Genomic DNA, 15,817 nt, shown 5'->3' on the forward strand with positions numbered 1-15,817 from the left:
CACAGCCGAGGCCCCTCGGGGGTGGGGCGAGGGTTAGGTGACTGTCTTGGAGCCCACCGGTGCCATTGGTCACGTCCATTTGCAAGTTTAGAGTTAGTAGGGCCTCGCAGGTTTGTTTTTCACATGAGAAACTCGATTTCTCTTTCATGGAACATTCCAGCGTGTCTGGACTGGCAGGTCTGCACACAGGTTCATTCAGCAGCTTGCCCTGTGGTTGGGGTGTTAATTAGGGAGTCGGTTTAATCACCAGCAATGTGGTCTGTGTACAGTGACCGTCGACTCAGAGGCCTGGGGGAGGGGGCAGGGCAGAGAGCCCCAGGAACCCTCGGAACCCTCTCCGAGGGGCGTGGGAGGCTCTTCCCGGGGGGGCAAGGGGATGACCGGCCTGCAGTGGCCGAGGGTGAGTCGGCCAGGGAGGTAACACGGACGGGGATTTGGGGCGTCGGGAGTGGAGACCCAGAGGGTCGGAGGAGGAGGCTGGCGGAGTGGGCGCGGCCCGGCCGGCCCGGGCCCCAGGCAGGCCGTACCCTGTGGGAGCTCTGCCTGCGAGAGGCCCGCCCTGCTCTCTGAGCATCCTGCTGGCTGCCCTGCAGAGGCCACGCTCGGGGCTGCTCCTGGGGTCTCCGCGGGAGGGGAGGGGTGCTGGGAAGGCTGCAGTGGGCTCTGCGCCGGGGGAGCCCGCCCTGCCCTGTCCGTCCGCCCCGAGGGCGCTTTCTGGGCCTGGCCCAGCAGAACCGGGAAGACGAACGGTGTGTGGTCCGCGCCTGGCCGCCGGCTCACGTTGCTCCAATTGCAGGCGGCGGGCCCTGCAAACAGCAGTGTCGTGACACGGGCGAGGAGGTCGTCTGCTCGTGCTTCGTGGGCTACCAGCTGCTGCCGGACGGCGTCTCCTGCGAAGGTAAAGGCCGCCGTGCTCCGGGGACAGCAGGACGGCAGGCGGCTGCCCTCGGGAGCCCCGCTGGCTCTCGACGTCCAGGCGGGGCCCCGTCGTGGGTGAACGAGAGCCCAGGCTCGGGCCTCTGGCGTGTGCTGTCATGAGACAGGGCCGGGTTAGGGGTCTGACGGGGCGCTGCGTCCAGGACCTGCCCTGTGGCCCCGGGCACGTCCCGGAGCCTCTCCGTGAGAGCGGGAGATGGAGGAAGGTGACGGCCCCTTGTAGGGGACGGAGGGATCACGGGACTCCAGTCTGCCTGGCACGTGCTTAGCGGGCGCTCAGAAGCAGCGACAGATCTGAAACTTAGTTGGGGAGAGAAACCGCGGCGTCCACGCGGCGGCGAGTGCCCGGGTCTCCCGCCCTCGGCCCCCCCGGTGCGCGGGCACGTGCTGGGGGCAGGGAGCCCATCCGCTCGGCCTGCTGGCACACGCCTTCCGGCCTAGCGTGGTCCCTGCTGTGACTCCTGCGTCTCTCCCTCCTAGACGTCAACGAATGCATCGCGGGCAGCCACACCTGTCGGCTGGGCGAGTCCTGCATCAACACGGTGGGCTCTTTCCGCTGCCAGAGGGACAGCAGCTGCGGGACTGGCTACGAGCTCACGGAGCACAATGACTGCAAAGGTGAGACGCCCCCCTCCCCTCCCGGGCGGGCGGCGGGGGCGAGGTGGGCGGGCCGGAGCTTAGCGAGGAGGAGTGCGCTGCTTTACCTGCAGGCTGGGGTAACGACAGTCAGGGGCCACTGGGGCTTTGTGAAAAGGCTCAGAACGTGGTCATTTAAAAACAAGGCCAGGGACTGAGCTCGGGCGTTCACATGTGCTCGTTACCAAAAAAAATTATATTTTGCACAACAGCTGCCTTCCATCTAATTCCAGGCTTCCTTGAAGTTCAAAGCCCCCATCCGCCACATAAAAACATGAATTTCTGGCTGCAGGCCTTCCGCCGCTAAGCCATAGATGTTATTTGGCAGATAAGGCTTTGATGAGGATCTGTTAGAACATAGTTTTCTGCTGAGGGTTTCCAGCCCTTCAGACGACAAACCACTTGTGTAAAAATGTCGGTTGAATTATGAGGGTCGCTCAAAAGCCAGGCACGCCCTCCTGACGTCAGAGGGCTTTGGCCGATCTCAGCCCACCCCACCCCTGCAGACGCGCTGGGTGGCTTGGACTCGAGAGTCCAGGGGTCTGGCCAACAGAGTGTACAGTTTTGAACACTCGACAGCCATGAACTTCAAGGGAAGGGCAGCCAACACTGGCATCGTGACAGTCACCATTGTCAATATTTGTAAGACTGTGACAGCTTCAGAATGAACGGCTTTATAGAGACAGTGTTTATTGCTACAAAGATCATTGCTTTATGATCTCAACAAAATATGTGCTTAGCCTAAAATGAAATGCAAAAAAAAAAAAAAAAAAACAACCACACATTGCCAGGAAAATGCCTGGTTATTTATTATATAACAGAAAGTTTGTCTCAAAAGAGCCTTGGGGGAAAAGTCAGCCTTTTAAGTCTTTAGCAATGCGAGCACTGTTTGGCCAACGCAGGCCCTTTTTTTTGTACGTGACCTCGCTGTTGAAATGTTTTGGGTTATAGTCTGAGTAATGAGCATTTAAAATAAAAACTTTCTTGTGATGTTAAAGTGTTGTACGATGCTTCTGGCAGGACTCTTGCTAACAATTTCCTTTTTTTATGATGTACCAGATATTGACGAATGTGAGAGTGGTATTCATAACTGCCTCCCCGATTTTATCTGTCAGAATACTCTGGGATCCTTTCGCTGCAGACCCAAGCTACAGTGCAAGAGCGGCTTTATACAAGATGCTCTAGGCAACTGTATTGGTAAGGTGCCGCCGCCAGGTGGTGGGGTCTGCCAGGTGGAGCCCGCCAGGTGGGGTCTGCCAGGTGGGGCGCACGACCCAGTGATGCGCCCCCCTAGAACATGGGGGTGCTGCACCGTGTATAGAACAGAGGTCGGCGAGCTGTGGGCCTCGGGGTCTCTGTTACATCTATTCCCCTCTGCCGGTCCAGCCTGAGAGCAACCACAGATACATCAACCAGTGGTCAGGGCCGTGTGCCAATAAAACTTTATTTGCCAGAGCTGTCGGCAGGCTGGGTTTGGCCTCGGGGCTATGGTTTAGCATCCTGAAAGAACTTGGGTTTTGGAGTAAGAGATACCTGGTTTTGAACTGAGTGACCTAATGAAATTTACTCATTTCCTCTGAGCCTCAGTTTCCTCCTCTATAAAATGAGACTAATGATATCTGGCTTGTGGGCTTGAGGCAAGGATGAAACAGGCGATTGTGAAGTGCCAGGAATACTAAAAATTATTGTAAAAAATAATGTGTATCAGTAGTCAAATTCATAGAGACAGAGTAAAAGGCGGGTGCCAGGGGACGGGGCAGGGGCCGTTGGCGTTCGAGGCACGGAGTCTCGTTTGGGGAACGTAAAGCAGTTCTGGGGATGGATGGGGCAGTGGTTGCACAGTAATGCTCAATGCCCCTCGATCCGTACACTTAAAAATGGTTAAAACGGCAAATCTTATGTCAGATATATTTCACCACAGTAAAAGAATGCTGTGTTGCTATCAGGAAGGCCGATGTGAGAGGAACAGAGTCCCATGGGAACTTAGAAGAAACAGGAGGTCTGGGCACGACTGCTCCAGTCGGAGGGGCAGCGCGGGTCGGGGGCGAGGGAGCAGGCTGGCTGGTGGGGTCGCCGGCTCCGGGAGCGGCGGGCGACTCTCCTTTCTCCCCCGGTGGCCCCGGTTAACCACCGGGCTGGTCACAGTTGGCCGTCGGCATTGGAGCCCGGATCTGCTGGCCTGCCCTTGTTTGCCGCTCAGCAGGAACTTCTGGGTCTTGCCTTTGAGTCAGAAAGACTTCTGAGCTGCAGGTGCCGGGAATCACAACCCGCCCTCGCCGGGGTGCCCCGGTCACCTCCCCTTAATAGTGAGCAAGGGGCCGCGAGTTTCTGTCTCATTTCCGTCTCCCCCACTCTCAGATAAATCTGTGTTGATCTTTGGATTTGAAACGATCGTTTGCATTCAAAGCCCCCTTTTTTTTTTAACCACCCGAGGACGAATAGAATAACAGCCGCTTAGGACAGGGGCCTCCCCTGACCCCAGCCCCAGCCCCGAAGCTCCCCTTTCGTCCTGTGGAGGAGGCATCTGCGCTGTGGGGGCCTCAGCCGGCCCCTCGCCAGCCTCCTGCCAGCTGGGCTTCCGTCACTCGGGGGGCCAGTGAGCAGGAAGCCGCAGGCCAGCAGGGAGGAGGGTCCTGCCCGGACTTGCTGCGCGTGGCGGGGGGCTCCACGGCGGAGGCCGGCGTCCCCCACGGATGGAAGCCCTGACTCAAGGCGAAATCAGCCCAGTTTCCAGAAAGGGGCAGCGCCGGCACGTCCCGACGTAGCCCGGTTTCCCTTCCACGGGGCGCGGCCCTGTCCGAGGGAGGTGCGAGAGCAGTGGCCGGGGACAGTCCCCTCCCCTCAGCGTCCTGCCCGGGGAGCCCGGGGCCTCGGCCAGCCGCTCTGCTTGGTGGCACCCTCATCTCCGCCCCGGGGGTGTCCTTTAGTGGGCGCGTAACGCCTTTCGACCAAGTTCAAGATTCTTTTCAAATTAATTATTATTATATTTTTTTATTTCAAACGTTACATACACTTTATTTACCAAAAAGCAAACGAACCCCAAGTGCAGAGAGGCGCCGTCCCCTGCCCGCGCGTCTGCTCCTTCTCGGCTCCTGCTCCCTCGAGACTTCGTTTTTCTGTGGAAACGGGGCCGGACGGCTCCGTCACACATCCCCCCACCCCCCCAACTTCACGATGTGTTTGGACAGCGTTCTACGTCAGTTCCTTCACGTCGTCTTTTTAGAAATGCGTCGTCCGAAGCAACTCTTTCCGAGGAGGAAGTGTGTCACGATAGTCTGATTGTCGCGGGGTCAGTTAAGGGAGAAGGCAGGTCCCCTCATCAGCGCGAGCCCGGCGTCTGCCGCCTGCATACCTCTGCCGACGGCACGCTCACTCCCCCGGTTCGGCCTGGTCAGTGGTGGGAGGCTCGGACCTCACGTGTAGCCAGAGCGTGCCTTCCTGGGGCCCCCCGAGCCTGTCAGACACCCCTTCCCGGCCACGCAGCCGACAGCCCCGGAGCCGCAGAGCTCTGTCTCGCGGGGAGGGGGCCCTCGGGGGACACAAGCTCCTAGAAAGCAGAGGCCTCGTTCCTCATTGCAGAGCAATGTTCCTGGACCTTGAGGTTCGGTGGCCGAGGCCCTTGAGCCTCACGTCTCCATCGGCTTTACTTTGCAGTCCGCTCCCCATGTCCACCGTCCCCCTTTCTCCCTAGAGAGGACGGGAGAATGGGCCAGTGCCGGCTTCCCGGGGACGGTCACGGGTCCCGGGGCAGTGACGGGTCCCGTGGTGTCAACTTCGCATGCCACAGGGTCCGTGCTGCGGCCGTACACAACACGCCAGAGTGGGCCGGGCTCCGGCCGACAGTACTCACCAGAACAGGCCGCGGTCACAGCCCACTGCAGCTTGCCCACCCGCCCCGATGTAGGGCCCTCGACCCGGGGAGGTGCTGCACCGGAGGCGGGGGGGGGGGGGCGGGGGGGGGCGGCGGGGAGCACGACTCCAGCCTCGTGCTGGGAGTTTCCTGTTTACAAAACGCGGACAGTAATCTTGGCCCAGCTGCGGAGGTCGAGGGCAGCGATTGACGTAAAAGGCTTTGTACACTGTAAAGTTCTAGGCTGGCGTAAGAATCCGTGCCACAGTAGGGGGTGCGTCGGGCGGCTCGTCTGTGGGGGAGGGGGTGGGCGTGGCTGGCATGGGAGAACAAGCTGATCCCCCTTTTTCCCTTCAGCTCAGGGGTCAGGGGTCCTCTACTATCACTCTCTCCTCTTTGCTCCCCGCCCCCTCACCCCACCAATGCTTTGTAAGTGTCTGAATAGGCGACTCTTAAAAGCATGGGCCCCTTCAGAAGTCTCTCCCGGTAGGAAGTTCGGTCTTTGAGGTTCGGCACCTGAGTGGGGACCTGAGTGGCCTGTCCAGGAGCTGTAGGTGTATAGTCAGGGCTGGAGCCTGAGCCGTGGGAGGCGCTGGCCAGAGTGAGGCCGGGGGCCAGGCGGGGCCGGGCCCGCCACTGGGGAGCCCAGAGCCTCGCCAGGGCAGTCGTGCTGGCAGCAGGGGACAGCCACGTCTGTCTGTCTCCCTTCGCCGCACACGCCGCTCAGGGACGACGCACCACGTCCCGTGTGGAGTGCGCGAGCACAGCTGGCCCCCAGGTCACCAGGGCCGGCGTGTGGGTTTCAGAGGGAACTCGGTGGAGGTAGCACCTGCAGGCTGGGCAGGCGGCTGCAGACCCAGTGCAAGATGGAGGCGTTGAAGGTCTGGGGGGCCGGAAGAGGGTCAGGAGGGGTCGCGTTTCAGGTGGCGTGCGCTGGCGAGGTCCGGGAGCCGGGCAGGAGGCCGCTGCCTGGTCCAGGGCCTCGCCGCACCCGGCGGTGGTTTTGCGAAGAGGACAGAGTGGGGATCCTCTGGGCCCAGCCATCGGGGGCAGGGAACCCTTCCTCGCTTAACCACATGTCCCCTGGGCTTCCCGCCGTAGATATCAACGAGTGTCTAAGCATCAGCCCCTCGTGCCCTGCGGGGCACACGTGCATCAACACGGAGGGCTCCTACACGTGCCAGAAGAACGTGCCCAACTGCGGCCGCGGCTACCATCTCAACGGCGAGGGGACTCGCTGTGTCGGTGGGTATTAAAGGGGAAGCCGCCCGGAGGGGGCCCTCCTTCCTCCCCGCTCCCGGCACGACCCTCCCTCCTCTGCGAGCGGAGAGGGGATCCCCAGAGCGAGGCCGTGTCCGCCTGTCCGTCTGTCCGTCGGTGCCACGGCTGGTCCCCACGCACGGGCCTTTGTCGTCTTGCCTGGACCATTGCCGTAAAGCCCGACCTGCCCCCTGCCTCCGGCCTCGTCCCCTTCACTCTGCCCAGGCATCCCGAGCCAAAAGCTCTCCCGTCCCTCTGTGCTCACAGCCCCCATTGGTGACATCAGAGGACAGATGCCCCCTCAGTCATCCTGAGCTGGCCCCAACGTCACATACCTTCTAATCCAGATGAAATGGGGCGCGCCGCCCCCCCCCCCCCCCGCGGAAGCCCCGCCCTTTCCTCTGGGTTTCAGCTCTCCTGCCTCTCCCTCTGCCTCCGCCCCTCACTGTCCCTTGGGGCCAGGGCGGAGGCTTTTGCACCCAGCCCGCCGAGACCCCCGCCAGCCGCAAGGGGCCTTCCTCCCCACCGACCCCGGTGACTCGCTGGGCACTTCCTGCCTTAACTAAGGTCGTTGCCGGTCAGCCAGAGCAGGAGTCCCCTGAGGGCAGGGGCTGCCCCCTGGCCGGCTGTCGCCCCAGCCGGCTGTCGCCCCAGTGGGTGTGCCACAGAGGCGACTCGAAGAGTAAACAACGGTGCCGCCTCGTTTCGGTTGGCTCCTTCCCATCTGGTCCCCTAGGGAAACACACACACACACACACACACACGCGCACACCAAAGTGTTTTGTTTTGTGTTTTAAGTGAGGCAACCCTTGGTTGACCTCACAGATGGCGAGGACCTTCTCAGCCTACAATCCCTTATCTTTTATTTTTTTACACCCGCAGCACCTGGCCTTCCTAGGTGGTCTCCCATCTGAATACTCACCAGGCCCGACCCTGCTTAGCTTCCGAGATCAGACGGGCTTGTTCAGGGCGGTGTGGCCGTAGAGACACTAAAGGTTTTGACCTGTCTTTCCTTCCCTTTTCCAAGATGTGGATGAGTGTTCGCCGCCCTCTGAGCCCTGTGGGCCCGGCCACCGCTGTGTGAACTCCCCCGGAAGTTTCCGCTGTGAGTGCAAGGCTGGCTACTATTTCGACGCCATCAGCAGGACGTGTGTGGGTATGTGACTGTCCCCATAGGCCGTGGGGGGCCCAGCCAGGTAGCACCAAAGAGAACCAGCCTGTTGCATCTGAAGCGACCCTGGCCTGCCCCTCACCTCAGAAAACCCCGCGTGCCGGCAGACCCAGAGCAAGACCCTGGGTCGGGAGACCGCATCTGGGTTCTACTCTGCTGCCCGCCAGGCCTTGGGCCAGCGTCCACCCTCCCCCCCTTCCATATGGCAGACGCTCTGCTTGACCGAAGGCCTCCAAGTGTTATGGGGCTCCAGCCCACTCTACAAATGCCCCAAAGATGAGCCATTCCCCAGAGCAGGGCGCGTAGCCCAGGGCAGCGAGAACCAGATGGGGCCAGGTCCTGCGAGCCAGGTGGCCATCCCCGAGCCAGGCTGGCACCGGCCTGCCCATGCCATGAACCCTCCCTTGGGACCTGGGGTGGAGAGCTCGGAGGGTGGCACATGCGCAGATGTCCCCTTGTGGAAGGAGCACGAGGCTGGCTCAGTGACTTGCCCTGTTCTGGGGACAAGTCCCTTTGCTGCTCTGCTCTGAGACCTGAGGCTGCGGGATGTGCAGGTGGCAGGCAGCAGAGTGTGGTGCCTCGGGGGAGGCCAGCGCCCCTGACCCCTACCCCCACCCTCCATGGCGCTGCGGGGGAGGCCGGCGCCCCTGAGCCCCACCCCGTGGCGCTGCGGGGGAGGCCGGCGCCCCTGACCCCCCCCATGGGGCTGCTGGCGGGGGGAGGCCGGCGCCCCTGACCCCCACCCTCACCCCGCTCTGTCACAGACATCAACGAGTGCCGCCGCTACCCCGGGCGCCTCTGCGGCCACAGGTGCGAGAACACGCCTGGCTCCTACTTCTGCAGCTGCACCGCCGGCTTCCGGCTCTCAGCCGACGGCCGGTCCTGCGAGGGTGAGTGGCGGGGGGCAGGCTGCCGAAAGTCTCGCGTTCTCAGATGAAATAGGCTGAGGCGGGTTAGCAGTGTATTCAGCACAGGGTTTGGCACATAGGAGGTGCGCAGCGGATGTCACGTCGCCTACGGGGTTAGGCTCTGAGGTCAGCAGAAACTGAGAGCTTAGACAGCCCTTGGCGATTCCTGACGCCGCCTGGCAAGCCCTGTTTTGTGCCGCCTGGCGCTCAGGGGGCGGCTGGCGGAGCCAGACTTAGGACAGGCAGGTCACCAAATTCTGCGGCAGGAAGGCTGGGGTCGCAAAAGCCCTGTCTGCCGTGTACAGTGTGCATAATACTCAGACTGGAGCGTGGACCGGTAACGGGCTCCTGGGTCCTGGGCTTCCCCTGGGATGCTGGGATTGGTCCCCAAGAGGCAGACCCAATGCACATACATTTGCAAGGAGTAAGATTCACGTGTGGGGGTTCCTCAGGCCTGGGTTCCAGCTCCAGCTGTCATTTTTATGGCCTTGAAGAAGGAACTCAGCGTTTCTGGGCCTCGGTGTCCTTATTCGTAAAATGGGGACGTTAAGGCCCACCTCGTAGGGGCTCCCGAGGATGAGACCAGGTGAAGCAGGTGCATAGCTTGTCACATGCCCAGTGTGAGGTGGAGCGCAGGCCAGGTGGAGGCCAGTCGGCTGGTATCACTGTTATTCTTCATGGCCTGTGCGGTCCCTGGCCACGACCAAGTGATTGAAAGGTAGGCATTTCCTGTCTACGTCAGTGGGCGACTTTGTGGAAACAAAACCAGGGCCTGGCCAGCCTTGCCCTGTCATTCCTCTAAGCATTTATGAAGCACACCCGCCCCCGAGAGTAGCAAGAGCATGGTTCCTGCCCTCGGAGAGAGAGGGTCACTAGGATGTGACGAGCAGCCACACTGGGCAGGGGCGAGGTGATCAGGGGCAGCCCGGCCGGGCGTGTGGGGGCCGCAGGGGTGAACATGCAGTTCGAGAAGCTGATGGGTGTTCCCTTCTGCTCACCCCTCCCGCCCTGCTAAGAATTAGCAGAAAATAAATGTGAGAAGAGACTTCTAGGCCAGAGACTGGCAAACTTTTTTTTTTTTTTTAAAGCCACATAGCAAATATTTTGGGCTCCGCCAGCCACGGGCTTTTCTAACCACTCAACTCTGCCCTTGTAGGGCACAAGCAGCTATAGACCCAGGTAAATACACGAGCGTGGCTGTGTGCCAATAAAACTTTATTTACAAAAATGAGTGGCGGGCTGGATGTGTGCCGATCCCTGCTGTCCGGGGAACAGATGCACAAGAGGCCAGCGTTGCTGATGCCTGGTGGGTCCCGAGCGTTGGCATAGTCGGTTTCGGCGTGTCCGCTGGGTCTCTCAGGGCCTCCCTCACCTGCAGAGGACGTCGTCAGGGCAGGTGAAGTGGGGCGGACGTGATCCGGTTCCCATTTGAGAGTGAGAACTACCTCTGGTGCCCCGGTGGTGGCCGGATTGCAAGGAACCGAGGCTGGAGGCTGTCACCGTCGTCCTCGGGACATGGTGCGGCTTGAAGTGGGCGGTGGCAGAGATGGAGAGATTCCAGGTCCATCGGCCGTGGGGGGCTGGCGGCGGGGGGGCTTCGCCCTCGGGGCAACCCCACGTGGGTCCCCAGCCCCGCGCTCCGGGACTCCACCTCTCCGTGGGTGTTAACTCGTGACCCCCGGGGACGCTCTCTCCCAGACGTGAACGAGTGTGACAGCAGCCCCTGCAGCCAGGAGTGCGCCAACGTCTACGGCTCCTACCAGTGCTATTGCCGCCGGGGCTACCAGCTCAGCGACGTGGACGGGGTCACCTGCGAAGGTGAGCGGATGGCGCCCTGCACCCCTTCTCCTTCACGCCTTCCCAGCCGGGGGGCGCTTTGTCTTTTCCTTCTAACGGAGGGTCGTTTGGGTACACCGAACCCACTGTCGAGAGTGAGGTTTCCAAAGGCAAAAGCCACTCACCAGGTTTTTCTTTGATAAACACAGTAGTGGCGGTCACTGTCTGCGCGGGGACCCTGAGCAGGGATTGGCGGTGCTGTGCGACCCAGGGATGAGGGGGGAGGGTGCTCCGGGGGCCCCCACATCGCTGACTCGCAGCTCTGCCTCTGGCCTTTGGCAAGCCCTCACCGGCCCAGGCACGGGGATCCACCCCACTCACCCGGTCGTTGGGGGATGAAGCCAGGTGACAGCTCGGAAGCGCTTTGCGCAGGGTCTGGCACAGCTGGGCGCTTAAACAGCACCGTTGAGGTGAGCGCTCTTTCCACACGAGGGCTGTTTTTATTCGCGCAGTTGTAATAATGAGCCCTGGGGCTGTGCTCGAGCCGTGGGCGCCTGTGCTGTGTGTCATTCTGAAGCCATCGGCCTGTCCCCTCTGCTCAGCTCCCCGTTCCACCTCCTTCCCCCACACGTGCACACCTCACGCTGCGAACGTGCTGTGTGGCCCTGCGCTGGGCCCTCCTCTCGCTGGGCCTCAGTTTCCCCTTTCGACGTGGCGGTCTCTGAGGCGGCCCCAGCCCCAGCACTTTGAGGCCTCCTGTGCCCAGCTGGCCCCGTGCGGCTGCCCTCCCAGGCCGCAGCCCTGCCCACGGGGCGACCTGGCCCGGCCGGTTCCGTGCGGGACGCTGAGGGTGGGCTTTGCTGTCGCAGACATCGACGAGTGCGCCCTGCCCACCGGGGGCCACATCTGCTCCTACCGCTGCATCAACGTCCCCGGAAGCTTCCAGTGCAGCTGCCCCTCGTCCGGATACCGGCTGGCTCCCAATGGCCGCAACTGCCAAGGTGAGCTGGCGGGGCTCCCCGGGCTGCTCAGGCTGTGCTTGGGGGTGGGGGGCTCTGCAGTGTTGGGGGCCGAGGCCAGGCAGCCCCCAGCGGGGGGGATGTGCTTCCTGGACCCCGGGCCCGCACCCCAGGCCAGGGTGCATTCAGGAAGGGGAGGGGAGGCCTCTGCATCTGAGGTGTGTCCGGGGTCCACGCGTACCCTGGTCCCCCACACCTGCCCCACCCCTAGCACCCTATGCTCAGGGAGTTCCAAGCTCCCCATCCGGCCCTCAGCGTGCCTGAGGGGGGCTGGGACAGGGGCTGGCAGTCTTCAGGAAGACGCCCACCAGGGAGAAAGCAGGAAGTCTATGCCCCAAAGACCCCATTCTGCAGCACAGTGTATTCATTCAGTCTTTCACTCAGTCATTCAACAAACTCTTGCTGTGGGCCAGACCCTGCCAGGTGTTAAGGGCAAACAGTGAGCAGAAGGCGGACACCTCTGTGCCAAGGCGCTGATCCCTGCCCAGGCACGGGGAGGGCGTGGTCTGGGTGTGTGACAACCTGGGTGGGGGGGATCTCTGTCTGTGGACACTATGACTGCGAGGGTCCCACTGGGGCCAGGAGTCGGCCCTGGCATGGGCTGAATGAGGGGACTGACTACTCAGCTCCCGTATCTAAGAAAAGTCCAGGGGCTGTGGCGTCCGTGCGTTTGGCGACTGCGGGGGGTGCCGACCGGACGGTCCAGGGGCTGCTGCGTCCGTGCGTTTGGCGACTGCGGGGGGTGCCGACCGGACGGTCCAGGGGCTGTGGCGTCCGTGCGTTTGGCGACTGCGGGGGGTGCCGACCGGACGGTCCAGGGGCTGCTGCGTCCGTGCGTTTGGCGACTGCGGGGGGTGCCGACCAGGCGTCTGGGACTGGGCAGTGGCATTCTCCCGTCGCCCCCGGGAGCAGCCCCGCAAGCTGAGTCTCGGAGGTCGTCCCATCCAGCCCCTGCCTTGTGCGCCCCCACAGGGGGCTGGCAGCCCAGAGGCTCCAGAGTCCTCGGGTTCTGCCGATGTCATTTCCGGTCCTGAAGAAGGTGACTTTGGTCCGAGGCAGCAGCTGCAGCCACCCGCCCAGCTAGTCCAGAGCTCTGGGTGCAAGTTGCCGTTTGTGCCTTTCGCACGGAGCAAAGGACTTGCTTGCCTCTGGCCCGGCCCCTCGCTGCTGCCTGGGGTCCTGCCAGACATGACAAAACACACTCCCGAGCCGGGCCTTGGCGGTCAGGAGCGTTGTTTAGGCTCCGAGGTCAGGCACGTGGCGCTTCTCAACAGACGCCTCCTGCCTTGGGGACTTCCCTCTGAACCCCATTTAGCTGCTCCAGAGGGTTGTGGGGAGGCAGATGGCTCCCCATGTCCAGGGTCTGGCCCGAGACACAGGGCACGACCTAGAAGCCCATTAAGCTTCTGTTTCCTCATCTGTCACGTGGGGCTAGTAGCTTCCTCTCTGTCCCTACGTGGATGTCGTGAGTCATACGTGAGGTGAGGGTGCTCTGGCTCCTGGTTCCGGCCCGGCCGCCAGCTTGACGAACCTCGGGAGCCGTGGAGAGGTGCTGGCTGGTTAGAGCGTGGAGCTGGGTGCCAGCCTGCCGGGGTTCAAAGCTTGGCTCCGCGCCTTGCAAAATGAGTGGCCTTAGACACGTCACCGAAGCCCTGTGAGTGCCTCCCTAGGATGAGGACGATGACAGTACTGGTTTCACTGAGCTGTCAGGAGAGTTGAGAGGCGCCTTCGACACCCTTCCCGGGCCGTCAGAGCGGCTCGTCGTGTTCTCACACTCACTGCAGGGACTGTGAGTGGCAAGCGAGCGCTCTGCGAGTGTAAACGTCCTGCGAATGAAAGAGCCGGCCCGGGGCCCGGTGCCGGGGAGCAGCCACGCAGGGCGGGGGTGGCCGCGGCCCACCCCGCCCCCGGCCGGCTGGCGCGCAGGCGGCTCGGGTGGCCTCGGCCTCGGCCTCGGCCTTCACCGCCTGCCTCGGGGTCTCTCGCAGACATCGACGAGTGCGTGACCGGCATCCACAACTGCTCCACGAACGAGACCTGCTTCAACGTCCAGGGCGGCTTCCGCTGCCTGGCCTTCGAGTGCCCGGAGAACTACCGCCGCTCCGCAGACACGTAAGTCGCTCGGCCCGCGCCCGTCCGTCCGCGCCCGCCTCCCGGCCCGGGCTGTGCCCTCCCGCGGAGGTGTCCGAGGCCGAGGTGGTGACTTGAGGCCGAAGGTCGGCGGGCCTGCTCTCACACCAGCCTGTGCCTGGGGCCCGGCGGGAACCCCAGGCCTCTGGTCCCCCGGGGTGGACACAGATGTCAGATGCGCTGCAACTCAGGTGACAGTAGCGATGACTCCAGGGGCCCATGTGACTCGTTAGGGTGTCGTTATTAGGCGAACCTGCCTAGAAACCAGGTTCTGTCTCGCCTAGCGACTGTAGAGAAGCATGGGAGGCCCACGTCCTCAGTTTGCAGCCGTGCGTCTGCCCGTCATCGTAAGCTGCCTCACTCCCAGGCCACCAGGATGTCCGCTGGCATGTCGAGGACCCGCCTCCCCAGGGGAGTGGCGAGGACCCTCGGGTCTCCCACTGAGCCTCATTTGGCCCCACTGTCTGTCACTTGTGGAAAAGCCCCATGGACACCTGACCCCTCCCTCTAAACGACCCGTGGAAAGCCAGGCCCACCGTGTGACTCGGCCTTGACCTCGAGTCTGCGCCTCCTGTCAGGGGGTCCGCGCCGCCTTGGACAGTGCATCAGGCCCTGTACGTACACTTGCTCGCCTGGGGCTCTGGCTCCCGGTTCTGGCCCGGCCTCCAGCCATTCTTGCCGAAGCCCGGAGCAGGGGACGCTCAGCCGTCCCTGGTCTCCCGGCAGCCCTCCGTGTTCCTCCCAGCACGGGGGGTGCCCACCCCCCGCCGGCCTGGCCACCTCCCCCAGGCCGGCTCTGTTCCCCAGGATGCGTCTCGTCTGCTCGGACACCCAGCAGCTTGCTCCCTTCGTGGGCCCCGCTCAGGGAAGAGCCCCTCCAGAACTGGGTCTGGGAGTCCGCAGCGCTCGGCAGAGCCTGTGGTTGCACACGGCGGCCCGGCGGGCACTCGTCACAGTCCCGGGAGCCGTTAAGAAGGTCGCGCGCCCCCGGGTTGCCGCCGTGCCGGCTGGCGTGTGTCGTCGTGAGCCCCCTCGCCCCCGGAGCGTCGTCCGTGTCTGGGGTCGAGGATTCTGGGACACTGGCTGCTTGCCGTCGACCTCTGACTCTCTCACAGCCACGAAAGTAGGAGGGGGGAGGAGGCCGCCCTGTGCCGGCCTTCACGCCCGCTGAGCCCCCGGGCATGGGCACCTGGCCACAGAGGTCGCGGCCGGAATCCGCAGACTGACCACCTTCCCCGGCCCCCTCGTGCTGGCGCGAGCTCGGGACGCCTGTGCCGCCCTCAGTGCGGGAGACGCTCCCTCGGGGACCGTCCACTGAGGGCCCGCTGTGTGCAGGCACCCGCCCCCTAGGAACACCTGCCCAAAGCAGCAGTGGCCACAGAGTGCGGGGGTGCTGAGACCGAGGCGGCCCACGTGGCTGGATGGGGCGGGAGGGGGTGCCTGGAGCAGGCGAGAGGCACGGAGCGGTAGGCTGCTGAGGGCGGGGCGTGCGCACGTCAGATGGGAAGGAAGGAGTGCTCAGCCTCGAAGTGGGGTGCTTAGGGAACAGCGCAGCGCGTGCTGAGGGCTGATGCTGCAAGGCCGGTCTGTTCCCCTGGACTTACCGGCCTGTCCCTCGGGGCTGATGAAGAGGGGGCGCGTCATTCTTCATCAATAAGGGCAGGAAGGGGGCACCCGCCACGGTAAAGGCCAAAAGGGGAGTGTGAGGCTCCACGCGGCCCCCCCAGGGCGGATGGCTGCTGCATGAAGGCCCTTCCCTGCTCGCTAGTGCCCCCCAGTGGCCTGAGCACAGGCCGGGTGGGAAATGGAGCTGGGAGGGGAGTGAGCCCTGGGCTGAGGGGCCTCACCTGAGGTGGGCCCGGCGAGTCCCCCGCCCCCGTATTCCTCTTCTCGCCTCCTGGGGAAGCTTGGGTTTGCCTCCCAGCTCAGTCCATTCCAGGCCCCTTGACCCTGACCGTGAGCAGATCCCATGAGCCTCTCAGAGCCTCCATGCCCTCAGCTGTACAGGGGATGAGCATGTCGTCCCCTGGGTTCCTGTAGGCTGACCTGTGATTGTGGGGCAGAGCCTGCTCCGTAAAGCTCGCTCTGGGTTCAGCTCTGGTGGGGTGCAGGTGGGCACCCCAAGGCATAT

The 15,817-nt window shown here is 63.0% G+C and overlaps 1 protein-coding gene across 2 annotated transcripts in view; it reads left to right on the plus strand.

Annotated features, from left to right (window-relative positions):
* Window positions 1–15,817, plus strand: part of FBLN1 (fibulin 1) — a 67,834-nt gene that overhangs the window by 22,174 nt on the left and 29,843 nt on the right. For both annotated transcript variants that reach the window (XM_016135706.2, XM_016135707.2), the window contains exons 6-14: window positions 797–898; window positions 1,417–1,554; window positions 2,632–2,769; window positions 6,524–6,667; window positions 7,710–7,838; window positions 8,618–8,743; window positions 10,460–10,579; window positions 11,407–11,538; window positions 13,545–13,668. In XM_016135706.2, coding sequence (XP_015991192.2) covers window positions 797–898; window positions 1,417–1,554; window positions 2,632–2,769; window positions 6,524–6,667; window positions 7,710–7,838; window positions 8,618–8,743; window positions 10,460–10,579; window positions 11,407–11,538; window positions 13,545–13,668 — 1,153 coding nt within the window. The remainder of the gene's footprint in view (window positions 1–796; window positions 899–1,416; window positions 1,555–2,631; window positions 2,770–6,523; window positions 6,668–7,709; window positions 7,839–8,617; window positions 8,744–10,459; window positions 10,580–11,406; window positions 11,539–13,544; window positions 13,669–15,817) is intronic.

The sequence above is a fragment of the Rousettus aegyptiacus genome, unplaced genomic scaffold (genome assembly GCF_014176215.1).
Source record: "Rousettus aegyptiacus isolate mRouAeg1 unplaced genomic scaffold, mRouAeg1.p scaffold_m13_p_2, whole genome shotgun sequence".
NCBI classification, from domain to species: domain Eukaryota; kingdom Metazoa; phylum Chordata; class Mammalia; order Chiroptera; family Pteropodidae; genus Rousettus; species Rousettus aegyptiacus.